At 41.1% G+C, this 19246-nt stretch overlaps 1 protein-coding gene across 4 annotated transcripts in view; it reads left to right on the forward strand.

The window, feature by feature from the left end:
- The first annotated feature begins 3058 nt into the window (after positions 1-3058).
- Positions 3059-19246, forward strand: part of MTIF2 (mitochondrial translational initiation factor 2) — a 29814-nt gene continuing 13626 nt past the window's right edge. For 2 of the 4 annotated variants that reach the window (XM_023735103.1, XM_023735094.1), the window contains exons 1-7: positions 3059-3157; positions 10385-10496; positions 13119-13357; positions 13746-13857; positions 16774-16945; positions 17383-17543; positions 18688-18864. In XM_023735103.1, the coding sequence (XP_023590871.1) occupies positions 13139-13357; positions 13746-13857; positions 16774-16945; positions 17383-17543; positions 18688-18864 (841 nt within the window). In that variant the 5' untranslated portion in view covers positions 3059-3157; positions 10385-10496; positions 13119-13138. Of the gene's footprint in view, positions 3158-10384; positions 10497-12852; positions 13358-13745; positions 13858-16773; positions 16946-17382; positions 17544-18687; positions 18865-19246 lie in introns of those variants that run through there. The other 2 variants (XM_023735098.1, XM_004369455.2) reach the window with 2 other exon arrangements.

Consider the following 19246-nt stretch of genomic DNA (forward strand, 5'->3'; position numbering starts at 1 on the left):
AAAAAGATGGAAACAATCTAGGTGCCCATCAACAGATGAATGGATAAATAAATTATGATATATTCACACAGTGGAATACTCTGCAACAATAAAGAACAATGATGAATCTGTGGAGGGACGATGGAGGAATCTGGAAGGCATTATGCTGAGTGAATTTAGTCAGTTACAAAAGGAGAAATATTGTATAAGATCACTATTACAAGAACTCAAGAAAAGGTTTAAACACAGAAGAAAAAATTCTTTGATGGTTACGAGGGTGGGGAGGGAGGGAGAGGGTTATTCACTAACTAGATAGTAGACAAGAATTATCTTAGGTGAAGGGAAAGACAACACACTACAGGAGAAGAAAACACAACTGGACTAAACCAAAGCTAAAAAGTTTCCTGAACACAACCAAACACTTCGAGGGACAGAGTAGCAGGGGTGGAGATCTGGGGACCATGTTTTCAGGGGACATCTAGGTCAACCGGCATTACAAAAGTTTATTAAGAAAATGTTCTGCATCCTACTTTGATGAGTGGCATCTGGGGTCTTAAAAGCTAGCAAGTGGCCATCTAAGATGCATCAATTGGTCCCAGCCACCTGGAGTAAAGGAGAATGAAGAACACCAAAGTCATGAGGAAAGTATTAGCCCAAGAGACAGAAAGGGCCACATAAACCAGAGACTGCATCAGCCTGAGACCAGAAGAACTAGATGTTGCCCGGCTACCACCAGTGACTGCCCTGACAGGGAACATAACAGTCCCTGATGGAACAGGAGAAAAGTGGGGTGCAGAACTAAAATTCTAGTAAAAAGACCAGACTTAATGGTCTGAGACTGCAGGAACCCCAGAAAGCATGGCCGCTGGACTCTCTCTCAACCCAGAACTAAAACCATTCCTGAGGCCAGCTCTTCAGACAAAGATTAGACTGGACTATGGGACATGAAATGATACTTGTGAAGAGGGTGCTTCTTAGCTCAAGTAGATACACGAGACTAAATGGGGTCTCCTGTCCAGAGGTTAGATGAGAAGGTAGAGAGGGTCAGGAACTGGTTGAGTGGACACGGGAAATCGGGTGGAAAGGAGGAATGTGCTGTCACAGTACAGGGAGATCAATTACGGTCACATAATAATGTATGTATTATTTTTATGAGAGACTAACTTTAATTGTAAACTTACACTTAAAAGTACAACAATAAAATAAAAAGAGTTCAGCTGCCAAACAAAAGGTCAGCAGTTCTAATCTACCAGCCACTCCTTAGAAACTCTATGGGGCAGTTCTACTCTGTCCTATAGGGTCACTGTAAGTTGGAATCAACTTGACAGCAACGGACTTGGTTTATGTGATCTTTCAGAGGCAGATCACCAGGACTTTCTTCCAGGTTGCCTCTCTGGGTGGGTTTAAACTGCAAACGTTTAGTAGACCAGGGCTTAACCGATGCTGGCCAGGAACACCAGACTGAGTATGTTGTTGTTGTGTGCCGTGAAGTAGGTTCTGATCATAGCGACCCTCTAGGACAGAGGAGAATGGCCCCATTGTTTTTCCATCTTTATGGGAGCAGATGGCCAGGGTTTTAGCTCCTGTGGAGCTGCTGGTGGGTTCCAACTGCCAACCTTTGAATTAGCAGCTGAGCTCTTAACCACTGAGCCTCCAGGGCTTCTTCGGACTGAATGTAACCAAAAACAAAACCAAACCCACTTCTGTGGAGTCCATTCTGATTCACAGTGACCTTATAGCACAGAGTAGAACTGCCCCCATAGGATTTCCAAGGCTGTAAATCTTTACGGAAGCCGACTGCCACATCTTTCTCCCATGGAGCGGCTGGTGAGTTCCAACCGCCTACCACTGAGTCCTTTAACCACTGCGCCACCAGGCCTCAAACTGAATATACCCAAACCAAACAAACCCATCGCCACGGGGTCAATTCCGACTCATGGTGACTCTACAGGACAAGGCAGAACTGCCCCGTAGGGTTTCCAAGGAGCCGCTAGTAGATCCCAGCTGCCGACCTTTTGGTTAGCAGCTTGAGCTCTTAACCACTGCGCAGCACCAGGCCTCCAAATATAGTTACCTACAAATTAAAATATAGAATGGGTGAGCATATTCAATTTTATGGCTTGGGAAAATAGTGGTTTCATACTTTATAAACAAAAACCATGTAGTAGGTCACCTGGGTAAGCTACAGTAATATGTTTCCTTCTCTTTTTTTCACGTTGAACAGTCATTTAAAATTGCAAGCTCACAGGGGAGCTTTACTTGGAATAAGCAACTGTTTACATACGCTGCTGCTGAGAGCCCCAGGCTGTGCGGTAAACACCCGGTGAGTTCCATGAGCCTGCTGACCTGCACAGGGTTGAGCTCACTGCCTGCCATTCAGGAACCCGCAGGCGAGCAAGGGCTGCTCTGAACTGTTCCTCAGGCCTGTCTGAACTCTGTGGACGTAGTTAACCCCAGACCTTTAGATTCACGAATGGAGCCTTACATTCAGCATTATTACTCGGTCTGCACGCAGTTCTCACAGCGTCCCAGGTAGCTACTATTGTTACCATAATGCAGATTCGGGACCTGAGGCACAGAGTTTCGCTATTGTCCCCAAATTCACAGAGCGGGTAATGATAACGCTGGGATTGGAATCCAACCAGTCGGAAGCTACAACCCCAACTGCTTCCCACACGAGATGACTTTTGAAAGAAAAGGCTCCTCCCACAGTACTAACTGGTTCCATCGCCACGTTTCCTTGCATTTTTCCCCCTTCTCGTTAGGTACACTTCTCTTTTAAGTACATTTCATTTCTCCCACATTTCCCCGTTTAACTTTCACTCGAGTGCAGGCACCAAGCCCTCTAACAGTCCCAGGGTAGTAGTAGCTTATTTGCAGAGAAGGGACATGCAGAAACGGTTAACGACACGCCGCTGAGTATGGGAGGACGCCACAGGTTTCCCAGCATCTATTCCACGGGACGCCCGCCCTGACACCCACACTCAGTCTCAGCTCCGGCTGCGATGATAACGACAGAGGCGGGACTTGTGAATTCGGGGAAGAGACAGTTCCGGTCAGAGCCGGAAGCTCGACGGGGACCGTTTGGGGGACGGACTGGCGAGCCGACAGTTGTCCGGAAGGTGATCTCTGCCCGGCCTCGGATTTGACACGCCTGGGGGCGTTATGTAGGAGCTAAGTGAGTAGGGTCCCTAGTTAGGGTCGTCCTGGGTGGCGTGCATTGTTTGGCTGAAGTGTCCGTGGCACGGATCTCATGAATGCATAGACATCCCGCATTCGAAAGCCTTTCCACGATGCATTTAACCCCTGCCGTGGCCCTCCGGGGGCGCTCAGGAAAGCGTGCGCCTTGCCCCGAAGCGGCCGGCCGCCCCCTCTGCCCGCGTGCCGCGGCTTGCGGCTCCCGAGGGCCGGCCCCCGCGCCGGGCGCTGTGCGCTCGGGGTGCAGGCGGAGCCAGCCCGGACCGTGGTGTTTTCCACACTGCCTTCTTTTTACCTCTCAGACAAGTCCTAAAGCTTCCAACGCTTCTCTTCAGACATGTCCACTAACGCAGCGCGTATTTCCAACATCCTTTTCTGCCAGTTCCTTGGCAAGAATATCCTAGCGGCGAAAGGACACCGAACCGGGCGTCAGAAAGCCTGGGTTCAGGTGCTGAGCGCCGTTGACTGGCGGTATGGCATTGGAGAAGCCTTTCTGACCTCTCTGGACTCCACTTTCTCTTTCTGTAAGGTGAGGGGCTTGGAACAAATAACAACTAAGCCCGTTTCCAGTTTTGACATTTGAGTTGTCCCCCGTGTGTCTCATTTCAGCCTCAACTATCTATTTGTGCTTAGGTGAATCTTCCTGTGGGGTCCTTCCTCCCTCTCCACTAATGAGAAGAAAAAAATGCCGTCCAGTGGATTCCGACTCATAGCGACCCGTAACTAATCAATAGCCTTGTTAAATCTAGTTTCAGACTAAATTTTAAAAGAATTTTCTGAGGAGTCTTGTGCTTCCTGAGCACTCTTAGTCCAGGGACACGTGCCTCACTAAGATATTTTTATGTGCCTTTCTTGAGGTGTTCAATGTGTGTAAATGCTGTTACTATTGAATGCATTTCTGAATCTTTATTTTTTTTTTATTGTGCTTCAGAAGAAAGTTTACAGCTCAAGTTAATTTCTCTTACAAAAATTTATATGCATATTGTTATCTGACCCTAGTTGCAATCCCTATAATGTGACAGCACACGCCCCCTTTCTACCCCGAGTTTTCCTGTCCATTCAACCAGCTCCTGTCCCTTTCTGCCTTCTCATCCCGCCTCCGGACAGGAGCTGCCCATTTAGTCTCGTGTATCTGCTTGAACTAAGAAGCACACTCTTCACGAGTATCATTTATGTTTTATAGTCCAGTCTAATCTTTCTCTGAAGAACTGGCTTTGAGAATGGTTTTAGTTCTGGGTTAACAGAGTCGGGGGGCCATGTCGTCTGGGGTTCCTCCAGTCTCAGACCATTAAGTCTGGTCTTTTTACTAGAATGTGAGTTCTGCACCCCACTTTTCTCCTGCTCCATCAGGGACTCTGTTGTGTTCCCTATCAGGGCGGTCATTGGTGGTAGCCGGGCACCATCTAGTTCTTCCGGTCTCAGGCTGGTGGAGTCTCTGATTTATGTGGCCCTTTTGCCCTTGTGCCCTTCCTTATCCTTTGCGATGGATTTTACTTTAAAGTCTGTTTTGTCAGAGGTTAATATGCCACTCCTGCTCTTTTTTGAGTGTTGTTTGCTTGATATATTTTTTCCTATCTTTTGAGTTTTAGTTTGCGTCTTTAAGTCTAAGGTGTGTCTCTTGTAAGCAGCATATAGACGGATCGTGTTTTTTAATCCATTCTGCCACTCTCTGTCTCTTTATTAGTGCATTTAGTCCATTTACATTCAGCATAATTGATAGGTATGACTTTAGTGCTGTTATTTTGATGTCTTCTCTTTGTGTGTGATGTTGGCATTTTCTTTGTTCCACTTAATTTTCTGTGCTCAGTCGTTTTTCTTTATGTATTTTCATCTTTTTCATTGTCGTTGATTTTGTATTTGCTGAGTCTTTATGTTTTTATTGTTTTTTATTTTGATGTGTAGAATTGTTAGTTTCCTTTGTGTTTGTCTTAATATTTACCTCTGTTTTTCTAAGTTTAAACCAGTCTTTTATTTCTTGATACTACCTTGACTTCCTCTCCATGTGAAAGTTCTATGACTACATTTTTTAGTCCCTCTTTTTTGTTTTAACGTTGTTGTCTTTTACATATTGACATCTCTGTTTCCCTATTTTCAGTGTTTTAACTTTGATTTATTTTTGTGACTTTCCTATCTGGGTTGATATTTGGTTGCTCTGTCCTGTGTTCTAGTCTTGGGTTGTTATCTGATGTTAGTGATTTTCTAATCGGAGAATTCCCTTTAGTATTTCTTGTAATTTTGGTTTGGTTTTTACAGATTCTCTTATCTTCTCTTTATCTGGAGATGCCCTAATTTCACTGTCATATTTCAGAGACAGTTTTGCTGGATATATAATTCTTGGCTGGCAATTTTTTTCCTTCAAGGCTTTATATATGTCATCCCATTGCCTTCTTGCCTGCATGGTTTCTGCTGAGTAGTCAGAGTTTAGTCTTATTGAGTCTCCTTTGTAGATGACTTTTCATTTATCCCTAGCTGCTTTTAAAGTTCTCCGTTTATCTTCGGTTTTGACAAGTTTGATTATAATATGTCTGTCATGGATTGAATTGTGTCACCCAAAAATATGTGTCAACTTGGTTCAACCATGATTCCAAGTATTGTGTGGTTGTCCTCCATTTTGTGATTTTACTACGTGCTATAAATCCTAATCTCTGCCTGTGGTTAAAGAGGATTAGGGTAGGACGTACCACCATTGCTCAGGTCACATCTCTGATCCAGTGTAAAGGGAGTTTCCCTGGTGTGTGGCCTGCGCCACCTTTTATCTTACGAGAGATAAAAGGAAAGGGAAGCAAGCAGAGAGTTGGGGACCTCATACCACCAAGAAAGCAGTGCTGGGAGCAGAGCATATCCTTTGGACCCGGGGTTCTGACAGGGAAAAGCTCCTAGACCAGGGGAAAATTGATGACAAGGACCTTCCCCCAGAGCTGACAGAGACAGAAAGCCTTACTCTGGAGCTGATGCCCTGAATTTGGACTTCTAGCCTACTAGACTGTGAGAAAATAAATTTCTCTTTGTTAAAGCCATCCACTTGTGGTATTTCTGTTATAGCAGTGCTAGATGACTAAGATAATGTCTTAGTGACTTTCTTTTGGGATCTACCCTGTATGGGGTTTGTTGAGTTCTTGGATAGATATCTTCTCATCTTTCACGATTTCAAGGAAGTTTTCTGACAACAAATCTTCAAAAATTCTATTTTCTGTTATCCCCCCCTGTTCTGGTATCCAATCACTTGTAGGTTTTTCCTCTTGATAGAGTCCCACCTAATTCCTAGGATTTAGTCATTTTTTAAAATTGTTTTATCTGATTTTTTTTCAGATAAATTGGTGTCAAGTGCATTATCTTCACCCTCACTAATTCTGACTTCCATTGCCTCAGTTCTGCTCCTATGACTTTCTGTTGAGTTGTCTAATTCTGAAATTGTATTGTTAATCTTTTGGATTTCTGTTTGCTATCTCTATGGATTCTTGCAGCCTGTTAAATTTGTCATTATGCTCTTGTATAACCTTCTTAAGTTCCTCTGTTGCTTTGTCTATGTGTTCCTTGACTTGGTCTCCATTTTGCCTGATCTCCTTCCTGGTCTCTTGGAAAGCTCTGTGTATTAATCTTTTGAATTCTACCTCCGATAACTCCAAGACCTTCTCTTACTCTGGGAGGTTTCTTTGTTCTTTGTTTTGGTCACTTGCTGAAGCCATCATGGTCTGCCTTTTTATGTGATTTGATATTGACCGTTGTCTCTGAGCCATCAATAAGTTATTATGTTTATTTATTTTATGTTTGCTTACTGTGTCTTAGCTTCTTGTTTTGTTTTGATATGCCCAAATAGGCTGGTCGTATGAGCTACTATGATTATTGGTGCCTTTGAAGCTCTCCCGTCTTGTCACCAGGTGGTTAGAGCTATTACTAGGTATGTGAGCCCAGGAGTCCATTTACTTTTCTTGTGTGGATTCAGCTCAGGTGTCTAGGTTGTCATCACTAAGTGTGTGGTACAGGCTCTTACCTACAGTACTAGACAGGCGGGGCTACGTAGGGGTGATTGGAGTAGGCATGGGTATCTGGCTGCAGTAGGGGGTTATGTGCTGAGCAAGGTAGGGGGCTGACAGCTGCCACTGAGTGTCTGGGTGAAAGGTGTATCCCTGTTCCCTAGAGCATGTAGATGGGTGGGTTTTGCAGCCAGACTTTGAGCACCCAATGCTGTTGGCTGTAAGGACTGGGAGGCACCACTTCTCGGACCCCTGTCGTGGGTGGCTAGGTGGAGTGGGTGGGGCCACCAGTCTTCAAGCCCCTGATGTGGGTAGGTGAGGACCTTGCTTAATGGGCAGGGCGGTGTCAAAAGTCACAAATCTGCCACTCCCCCTTAGCTGTTGCAGTTGAAAATAGGCTTCAGGTATATGCCCTGTTGTACTGTGCTAATGAGGGCCTATGCTGTTGAAATGGGCCCACACAGGTCTATGCAGAGGTGAAAGGCATTCAGAGTCAGTGGGCCCCTTATGCCTGTGCCTGGGCAAAGGGGCTGTGCCTGCCCTGCGTTCCCATCTTAGGGGAGCTGGCAGATTATTTTTTTCCTGTTTGTTAATTTGTTCCTTCTCCAAAGCCGGGAGAATGGCTTGAGGCATGCGATGGGTCCCACTTCCAGCCCAGTCGCTGAAACTGGACTGGACCTGAGCAGAGCAGGGAAGGGGTGGGTAAATGGGAGAGAGGTACATCCCAGAGGGGGAAAGGTTTTTTTGATCCCTTTAGGCACTTGCACTTAACTTTCACAGATTCATCGCCTCTTCTCCCTGGTTCCTGAAGCTTGAGCTGACTCTCCACTGCTTGGTTTCTCCTAGTGTGGAGGACACATCCCAAGTGCTACTGCTTGCCTCAGCCCGCACGTACTGGCTGATCCAGGCTGCAGGGTGCCAGCCCGGTCAGATATGGCAAATCCTTTCTGCTTCTGAACTGTCTCTCCCTCTCCCTGATGCTTAGTCTGACTCCTCAACTTTGCCTTTGATGTTCAGGGCCCCTAGATTGTCATATAGAATTGATTCACTTGTTTTCTCGGGTCTTTGTTGTAAGGGGGACCACAGGAAGCATCTGACTATTCTGCCATCTTGTTGCCGCCTCCGCATTTCTAAATCTTAATCAGTTATTCTACCACAATTAACAGAAACTCAGTGCCCCCTAAGCAATGACTCCTCCTTTATTACCCCCCACCCCCAACCACTAATAAGCTTTGGTCTCTATACATTTGCCTTTTTCATATAAGTGACATCACACAGCATTTGTCCTTCTGTGACTGATTTGTTTCACTCAGCATATTTTCAAGGTTCATCCATGTTGTAGCATGTATCAGGATGTCATTTCTCTTTATAGCTGAGTAATATTCCGTTGTGTGTATGTATACCCCATTTGTTCATCCATTCATCTGTTGATGGACACTTAGTCTATTTTCACCTTTTGGTGACTGTGACTAGTGTTGCAGTGAATGTTGGTGTACAGGTTTCTGTTTGCGTTCCTGCTTTCAGTTCTTTGGAGTATGTACCTAGCATTGGGATTGCTGGGTCATAAGGTAGTTCTGTATTTAGCTTTTTGAGGAGTTGCCAAACTGTTTTTCACAGTGGCTGTACCATTTTGTGGAAACCCTGGTGGTGTAGTGGTTAAGAGGTGTGGCTGCTAACCAAAAGGTCAGCAATTCAAATCTACCAGGTGCTCCTTGGAAACCCTATGGGCCGGTTCTACTCTGTCTTATGGGATCTCTGTGAGTCGAAATCGACTCGACAGCAACAGCTGCAGGTACAATTTTGCATTCCCACCAGTAATGGATGAGAGTTCCAGTTTCTCTACATCCTTGATGACACCTGTTATTATTTTTTAAAGATAGCCATTCTAGTGGCAGTGAGGTGGTTTCGCATTGTAGTTTTGATTTGTGTCTCACTAACAGCTAATGAGAGGTCCTTGGGTGGTGCAGTTTGTGCTTGACTGCTAACCTAAGGGTTGGCAATTCAGACCCACCCATCGGTGCTACGGAAGAAAGGTCTGGTGATCTGCTTCTGTAAATATTACAGCCAAGAAAACCCTATGGAGAAGTTCTACCCTGTAACACATGAGGTTGCCATGAGTCGGAATTGACTGGATGACCGCAGGTTTGGGTTTGCCTTAATGGCTAATGATGTTGAGCATTTTTTCATGTGCTTGTTGGCCATTTTTGCCCATTTTTTGATTGAGTTGTTTGTCTTTTTGTTGTTAAGTTTTAGGCATTCTTTATATATTCTGGATAATAAAACTTTATCAGGTATAGTTCCCAAAAGTTTTCTCCCAATCTGTAGTTTGTCTCTTTGTTGATAAAGTCCTTTGATGAACAAAAGTTTTTAATTTTCATGAGGTCCCATTTATTTATTTTGTCTTTTGTTGCTCATGCTTTTGATGTCATATCTAAGACTCCATTGTTAAAAACTAGGTCTTGAAGCAACATCTCTGTGTTTTCACTAAGAGTTTTAATTCTCACATTTAGGTTCTTGATACATTTTGAATTAGTTTTTGCATATGGCATGAGGTATGGATCCTGTGTCATTCTTTTGCATGTGGAAATCGAGTTTTCACAGCACCATGTATTAAAGAGACTCTTCTTTCCCCATTGAGTGAACTTAGCATCCTTGTCAAAAATCAATTGACCATAGACGTATGGGTTTATTTCTGGACTCTCAATTATATCCCATTGGTTTATATGTCTATCATTTTACCATCACCAAGCTGTTTTGATTACTGTAGGTTTATAGTGTGTTTTGAAACCATGAAGTATGTCCTTCTACTTTATTCTTCTTTTTAAAGATTGCTTTGGCTATTTGGGGCCCCTTGCCATTCCATATAGATTTGAGGATTTCCATTTCTGCAAAGAAGGCTGTTGGAGTTTTGATGAGGATTGCACTGAATTTATAGAATGCTTTGGGTAGTATTGACATCTTACCAGTATTAAACCTTCCAAACCATGAACACGGAATGCCCTTCCATTTATTTAGGTTTTCTTAATTTTTTTCAGCAATGTTTTGTAGTTTTCAATGTACAAGTCTTTTACTTTCCTGGTTAAATTTATTCCTAGGTACTTTATTCTTTTAGATGCTATATGAAAGAGTTTTAAAATAGCTGATAATAAAGTACATACTTTATCTTATTTTCTTCTCATAGTCTTGTAGCAGAAAGGACAAACATTCAAATACTTTTACTTTCTTTTTTGCAGAGATCAGAAAAATGAGCTCCATAGGAAATAAGTGACTCACTCGATGGAGATAACACAAGCAGGCGTATGTCAGAGTGGGGACTCCAACCAGAGTCCTTTTGTGCCTAGTCAGGTACTTTCTCCCCTATTCTGTGGCTATCTAGTTATCTTTTCTTCGTTTTTATCTTATTTTTTTAAATATTCAGTATGCTGTATTTACTATTTCAAAACCAAAAAAACCCAAACTCATTGCTGTTAAGTGGATTCTGACTCATAACGACCCTATAGAACAGAGAAGAATTGACCAATAGGATTTCAAAGTCTGTGAGTCTTTACGGCAGCAGACTGCCACATCCTTCTCCCGCAGAGCAGCTGTTGGGTTTGAACCACCACCCTTTGAGTTAGCAGCCTTCTGCTTAACGACAGTGTCACCAGGGCGCCTCATTTACTCTTCTGACGTGGTAATTTACTATGTCGGGAATAAAATGCGTTTTGGAAAGATGGGTTAATTTAATGTTTAGTTATCCAGGAAAGCTCCCTTGTTCAGTTTCCATTTCTTTGGGCACATAAAATAACTGTTATTTCTGAACAATAACAAAATGCCTAGCACAAAAAACTATATACATATTGTAGAAATACCACATTATGAGATAAGTTAAAAAAAAATTAAGACAATGTAAATAGTCAAGTACTTTGTTCACGATAGCTTTACTTGGATTAATCACTTTGAAGTAGTCCGTAATTTTGATTCTTTTCTTTTTTTTTTTGTAATTTTGAAAAAATAATGGTTAATAATAAAAAACAATAAAGTTCTAAAGCAAAATATAGTTTAATTTCATTTTGGTGAGTAAAATAGATATAAGCATAAAGAAAAGGCTTGAAATGATACATACTAAATGTTAAGTGAAGTTATTTCTTTATTTTTAACTGGTAAAAAATGTCTGCCTTGAGCATTATACTTTTGTGTGTGTGTGTGTGTGTTCTAAATGAAAGTTTACAGTTCAAGTTAGTTTCTCATACAAAACTTTATACACACACTGCTACGTGACCCTAGTTGCACTCCCCATACTGTGACAGCACACTCCTTTCCATCCCGGATTTCCTGTGTTCATTCAAGCAGCTCCTATCCCTCTCTGCCTTCTCATCTCGCCTCCGGACGGGAGCAGCCCATTTAGTCTCATGTATCAACCTGAGCTAAGAAGCACAGCCTTCACGAGTGTCGCTTTATGTCCCATAGTCCAGTCTAATTTTTGTCTGAAGAGTTGACTCCGGAATGGTTTCGGTTTTGGGCTAACAGAGTCCGGGGGCCATGTCTTCCCGGGTCCCTAAGTGAGATTCTTTCTGAGTGGTGAGTAGAAGAAAGTTTATATTGAAGATTCCAAAGGCTATATCCATTATTTTGAAATGTACTCTCTACTGAAAATAAAATCTCTTAAAGACTCTATAATTTACTGAAAGATCATACATATTGCAATGAAAATGCTACCCTAGGTTGTGATCAGTGATTGTAGCTGGAGTGCCCAAGAATCGTTATACTGGAAGACTTTAAAGACAGTGAATTCTTTCAAAGAAAGGACTCTGGCTTATTAAATTTTGAATCAGAACGTAAAGCACAATGCCTGGCATATGGGGCTTAGGAAATGTTTGCTGAGGGTTAAACGTGTGCTTCTCACATTATTTTAGTTGCTCCTGCCCTTGAGAACTGGACAGCAAAGCCATAGAAATGCAGTCCTGACAACTGAGGAAATAGGGGATGCAGGGAGGACAAGCCGTACATTATTGTTGAGTTCTGTTACAGCTTTCTTTCAATAACGTTTTATTCCAAGAGCAGTATTCAAAAGGCATTATTCAGTACAGATTCGTTTGATGCCTTTTACCCATTGTCAAATGTGTTTTGAGCAAGGAACAGGTTGGGGAGAAGAAAAGTGTTGAAGGTTGAAAGTCATTCCAGGTAGAGGGAACATATGCAAAGGTTGATGAATGAGATGACAAACCATTGGAGATTACATAGCAAAAGCTTGGGTAGTAAGAGTAGGGGGAAGTAAGCGTGGTAGGAGATGAAATGAGAGGTTAGCAGAGGGCGTATAATGAATCTTTATCTGCTGCGCTATGGAGCTGTACCTTATCCTGGGGATAATGGGAACCCACTGGGGGTATTAAGCAGAGAGGTGATGAGTTCAAATTTGCGTTTTAGAAAGATCACGCTAATTGTGCTTTGGTTAGTTGATGTTTTAAGAGTGAAAAAAGGACTCTTTGTAAACCTTACCATTGCACTTCAGTTCTATCATAGTAGTGACATTAATGATAGATAATAATAGCTATTATCTCACATACTTTGGACATGTTATCAGGAGAGATCAGTCTCTGGAGAAGGACATCATGCTTGGTAAAATTGAGGGTCAGCGAAAAAGAGGAAGACCCTCAACAAGATGGGTTGACACAGTGGCTGCAACAGTGGGCTCAAGCACAGCAATGATTGTGAGGATGGCGCAGGACCAGGCAGTGTTTAGTTCTGTTGTACGTAGGATTACTGTTAGTTGGAACCGACTTGATGGCACCTAACAACAAACAGCAACAGAGAGTACTTCGCCTGGAATCCCACTGCCAGCTAGACTGTGAGCTCTTTCAGGGCAGGGACCCCATTTTACTCATTGTTATCACTTTAGCACCTGGCACCGTGCTTTGCATGTGGTAGATGTCCAACTGACATTTGTTAACTTGATTTGAAAATTAACCAAAGTAATTATTTTAAAAGTGGTTTTTAACAGGAGAGACATGTACCGGAAGATGCTAAAGTTGAAGAGCCTGCTGCGCCTCCACACTGTTTGCAGGCAGCTGCACGGCCTGGCCGCAGGAAGAACATTAGTGCAGCAGAGGCATGTGTCCTCATCTGGTTACCCCGCGTGGATGGCGCCGCTGCACACCCGGCCCTGGCAAACCGACGCGCTCATCCGGGCTGCTTTATCTCAGCGTAGGCCTCTAGTAACAAAGAAGGTAAGTGTGGATTTCCAGTAGTTACTGGATTTTTTGGTCTGAGGTGAAAGTGTCTAGAAGCTGTGAGTAGGAACCCACTTTGAGTATTTTGTTATTTAAGGAATCTTTATTCTTTCATGCTGTACTCCAGGCAGTTGATCTTTGTTAGAAAGAGAGTTTCTGGTTAGTTGGTCATGCTGATGCATTTGATTCCTTGGATATCCATGTGTAAGCAGTGAATTAAGGATGCAAGTTTTTTATTTTAGTCTTAAGATGTAACTACTTAAGGGAGTGTTATTGTTAGAACTAGGAGCCGTGGTTGTGGTGGATATTCCAGAATAAATTTGAAGTTGCCACTTCGACTGTTTCCTTCTTTTTTCTTTGTGTGTTGTGCCATGATTTGTCACAGGAGGGAAGACCGTGGAAATCTCAGTTATCTTTGACAAAATCTAAAAAGGAGGTGGAGGTGTGGATTGGAATGACTGCTGAGGAGCTGGCCAGGGCAATGGGAAAAGACCTAGGTAAGGCAGATGGTTAAACAGGGAAGACCTGGTATTTTATTTGCTGTGAAATTGAAACATTCAGGGATGAAAACTGATGGTTTAAAAAAATGTGAAGTCATTCCAGTATTTTTTACTCTACGTCACAAACCTTAATTAATTTCTTGACTCTTTAACAAATATAGGTCTCCAAGATTTTGCTTTTAATAGAACTGGAAAAGATTTTTTTAATCTGAATTAACCTTTCTTTCTCAGAAATTTTGTGGGCCCTTGGTATAAATGCAAAGAAAATTTTTGAACTGAGGGACTAGGCTTAGACTCATTTCTCCCCCTTTGTTTTTCTGTAGTTTTCTGATGTCTTTTTGCACTCATTTTGACAGTATCTGTAAGCTAGCAGATAAATATTTGTAATAATAACTATAACTTTTAATTAAACTATTTTTACTGGTAAATGGAGAGCATCATTGTAATTGTTTTTTTCTTTCATTGCTCCATTGATGTATTTATTACCAATTTAGGATTGCTGGAACAAAATTTGAATTTTCTTCATAATCTGACATTAAAATTCACTATAGGAAAAATAGCCTATTACTGAAACAAAGTAAAGTGACAAAGGAAGCAGGCTCTTGGAAGAAAAGAAAGAATTAATAATAACAACTCACATTTTTTGAGCTGTTAATATCTACCAGTACTTTATGTTTTAACACATGTAGTCCTCGTAACACCCTAGTGGTAAGTATGATTAGCATCCCTGTTTATAGATCAAGTAACTGAGACATAGAGAGGTAAAATAATTGCTCACGATTTCACAGCTAGTATGTGGTGGAGCTAAGATTTGAACGCACGGAGGCTGGCTACAGAGCCAAGCTCTTATTCATAGACCAAGTTATCTCCCAACAATTGCTATTTCATAAATTACAGCAGAGCCAAAATTGTAATTAGTAGTCAGGTTACCAAATAGTTAGATAAGCTGAACTGAGATGGATATATATGTCCTTCCTGAAAGTATTACTACTATTAGTGTATGTACATCCTCACAAAGAATAGAAAATTAGCACATTGTCTTGCATTTTTAAAACTTTGCAGCTGGATTATATTAGTATTTCATAACTAGAACAGTTTTAAGAGAATAAACAGATTTGGACATGTCATTGAGAATTTTGCCAAGGAAAATATATTAATATGATTTTGTAAATAATATTAATAATCGGCTTGATTTTTAAAACTTTTTATTATTGGCAATAGCAATTTTCAAACATACGAAAGTAGAGAGAATAGAATAGTAAGCTGAAATGTACCCACAATCCAGTGACAACAATTTTAATATTTAATCCAAAATACTTCAGTATGTATCTCTAAAAGATGTGGATTTTTTTTTTTTTAAACGTAACAAAACAACAACAGCAAAAAAACCCCAAACATATACCCACATTATTTCCTTAATATCACCAAGTAAGTAGACTAATTAAAATGTAAATTTAGTCTCATGGAACAGTGCTCTAAACCCAAAACTGATTTGCTGTGATTTAAATAAAGGTTATCTATTTGAAGCTTATTTAACCCATTCAAATCTCGTCTGAGTTAAAGGTAGCTTTCATAAGATCATTCCTTTTAACTGCCGTATTAGCAAGGTGAGCACTGTTTCTTCTTCCCCTGGGTCGGTTAAGATCATTTGATATAATATTTTTGTTTGAAATGTTTGAGCACTTTTCTGCATGTAAATATTTGTTCAAGTGTTGGGTAAAGATCAAATAGTATGTCAATACCGTATGCATTTAATATAGAAGGGAAAAGATTATCTCATTGTGTAAGCTACCTCTCAGAACTTTAGGATGGATGGCATATTGGAAAACTGTAGGAACTGGATCATTAGGGATGTGTAGTTAGTATTAGAAACAGCACAGCATTGTACTCAGTATAATTTTCATGTTTTGAAAGAGTTTTATCATTTCCTGAAAGCATATCCACATAGAAAATGTGGGTTGAATCATTTTTAAAATGTTTTCTTTTGGGTATGGATGTGGGATATATAGAAGTGGATCTTTGGCGTTATTATGGAATAGGGTCAGTGGTGTGCTGGGGCTGGCTCACACCAGCCCATTGTTAAATTTTAAGGAATTTTCTGTTAAACATAGCCACTATTAAAAATTAAATTATTTTTTTTATGAGAGACTAACTTGAACTGTAAACTTTCACTTAAAGCACAATAAAAAAAATTAAATAAAAATCAAAGGAAAAAAGTAAAAAAAAAAATTATAAAGAATGTAATAAATATTAATCAAAACTCTTCATTTCCTAATTATTTTCTTGCATTTTACTATTAGCTATGCTCTTGAGTTTGTTTTTCCTATTTTATCTCTGGAGACATGGTAGCACAGTGGTTGAGAGCTTGGCTGCTAACCAAAAGGTTGGCAGTTCAAATCCACCAGCCACTCCCTGGAAACCCTATGAGGCAGTTCTGCTGTCTCTCATAGGGTCGCTATGAGTTGGAATCGACTCAGTGGCAATGGGTTAAATAGACACATAGACAAATAAATAAATTGCGTGTATGTGTGTATTGAGAGATACATACTGTATTTTTATATCACATATACATATTTGCATATACATGAGATGTAACTACATGTTTTCAAAGAAATAAACTGATACGAAACTGTACTCAGTACTAAATGTATACACCATGCATGGTTCATTAATTGCCTCTGAGTTATCCTTATTTTCAAATATTTATGAATATGCAGAAATGTCAGTTGATATAAATGCGTCATATTTTAAAGTTTTTTTCTTTCCAGCTTCTTTGTGATCTGCTAATATTAGAGAAACAGTCTATATAGTTACTCCATTCATTATATATACTGTTTATATAGACATTAACACAGGTCACTTTCTTGAGCGTTTAATTCATGATCTTATAAGGTTTTATTTTATTCCAACCAGATTGTGTACATGAAGCTTTACTGAATACTGATATCAACATAAATTCACTAGAAGAAAACCCACAGTTAGAGGAAGTCTGCATCAAAGAAGTGATAAAGAAGGCAGGGATGAAGTTAAAATGGAGCAAATTAAAACAGGACAAAGTCAGAGCAAATAAAGATGCAGTTAGAAGGTAAAGCTTAACCATATGTATCGGGGAGACCACGTAATTTTATTCATACTTTTTAATGGAAAGTTTCCCTTGTAATTAAAGTTTCTTCTGTAATTAAGATAATGTGTGAACATAGTAAGTTCAACCCTTCTTTAAAGCACTTAAAGCATCAGAAAGTATTCAGGTCATTATAATACTGTAAGGGTCATTTTTCTTAGTTTGCTGAGTGTGTATATTGATCGTGAGATTTAAAACGTGATTCAGTTCTGCTTGTTGCCGTGAAGATGCTGGCTGCCTATGGTCTGTCATCATATGTTCTGTCACACATCACATCTAATCAAAGCTGAACGTCTGGTCTGATGGCTAATGGAGCTCACAGAAACAACTGCAAACCAATTCACAGGCTATAAAGTGTTTTTGATGTTTAAGAAATGAGACTTCTTTGCTGTTAATTGTAGGCCCCAGGCAGATCCAGCTTTATTAACCCCAAGGTCCCCGGTTGTTACCATAATGGGCCATGTTGATCATGGGAAAACGACGGTACTTGACAAGCTGCGAAAAACTCAAGTGGCAGCCATGGAAGCTGGAGGCATCACTCAGCATATTGGTGCCTTTCTTGGTATGAACGCAGATTATCTTACAGCGTGCTTGGGAACCCCCGCTTACGACTGTCTTAAACCGGTTGTCATAATGCGAAGCATAGGAATCCAAAGTCAAAGGGAAAGCTAAAGCTGGAAGCCCTCGGTTGGATGAAATGTAGCGTGGGTGGCCATAAAGGTTATTTTGTACTTTCTATAAGAAGAAAGTTCCATTCCTTTATTCTAGCCCATTCTTAAGTTCGGTCAAATGAGCCTAAAATTCTTCATTAATTTATGAATTATATTTATATGATATGTAATTACATTTATATAATTTATATAACCAACACTAGGTGGTAATAATGTTGCTAATAGTACCAGCTACCATTTACTGAGTTCTTAGCATATACTCAGAGCCCTGGTGGCACAGTGGTTAAGAGCTCAGCTGCTAACCAAGAGGTTGACAGTTAGAATCCACCAGCCGCTCCTTGGAAACCTTGTAGGGCAGTTCTACTCTGCCCCGTAGGGTCGCTATGAATTGAAATCGGCTCAACGGCAGTGGGTGTTTTTTTTTTTTTTGGTTTAGCATATACCCAGCGCTGGGCCAAGCTCTTTATATGCTTTGTCTTTTTCTACCATCACAACAACATTATGAGGTAGGTATTAATATTCCTACTTACAGATGAGGAGGCTGAGGCTTCCTCAGGTTAAGTACATTGCCCAAGGTACACAGTTTCTAAGTGGGGAAGCCAGGATTCAAACCCACGGCTGTTGGACTCTGAATCCTGAGCTACCAGGTGTCATCTAGATTGCCTTTCTGTGGCTCAAGGCAGTTGTGCAGCTGCAGTTCGCTAGGGTGATGGCAGCTTATACAACTGTAGGTCTTTTCTCTCTCCAGGATAGACAGCAGCTAGCACGTTTATGAAGGTGGTTACCGTATGTTCTAGAAATGTGGAGAGTTTTAGTTTGAGACTATCAGATGAAAGGAAAAAACCCTGAGGTCTCACTGGTATGTTATCACTTTTCATTGTGAAATGATGAACTGTATTGTTCTGATTAAAGTTAATAGAAAGAGTAAAATTATTTTGAAGGATTATCAATTGCATTTGATAGTGTTGCTTACATTCTTTTATATTAAGAAAGTATGCATTTGAGTCTTGGTGTTTTGGGTTTCTGTTCACACAGTTTCTCTGCCTTCTGGGGAGAAGATCACCTTTCTCGATACTCCGGGACACGCTGCCTTCTCAGCAATGAGAGCCAGGGGTGCTCAGGTCACCGACATTGTCATCCTGGTTGTGGCAGCCGATGACGGAGTGATGAAGCAGACGGTGGAATCTATTCAGCATGCCAGAGACGCTCAAGGTACTGTGTGCTGACTTGTGTGTGTCAGGAAGGACATTTGTTTCTAAGGATCTGGGGCGTTGGCCTGTAGCTCATTTCATCTTGACACGATAATCCCGAGATTATTTTACCTGTTAAAAGGAGCCCTGGTGGTGCAGTGGTTAAGTGCTCGCCTGCTAACCAAAAGGTTAGTGATTCAAACCCACCAGCCACTTCACGGGAGAAAGATGTGGCAGTTTGCTTCCATAAAGATTACAGCCTTGGAAACCCTATGGGGCAGTTCTACTCTGTTCTATAGGGTCGCTGTGAGTCAGAATAGACTCCACCGCAGTGGGTTTAAAGATAATTAGGTTACTTTCCCATAGACATATAACCAATCAGAAGAGTGTAGCAGGATTGAGCG

Source organism: Trichechus manatus, unplaced genomic scaffold (genome assembly GCF_000243295.1).
Source record: "Trichechus manatus latirostris isolate Lorelei unplaced genomic scaffold, TriManLat1.0 scaffold00005, whole genome shotgun sequence".
NCBI classification, from domain to species: Eukaryota; Metazoa; Chordata; class Mammalia; order Sirenia; family Trichechidae; genus Trichechus; species Trichechus manatus.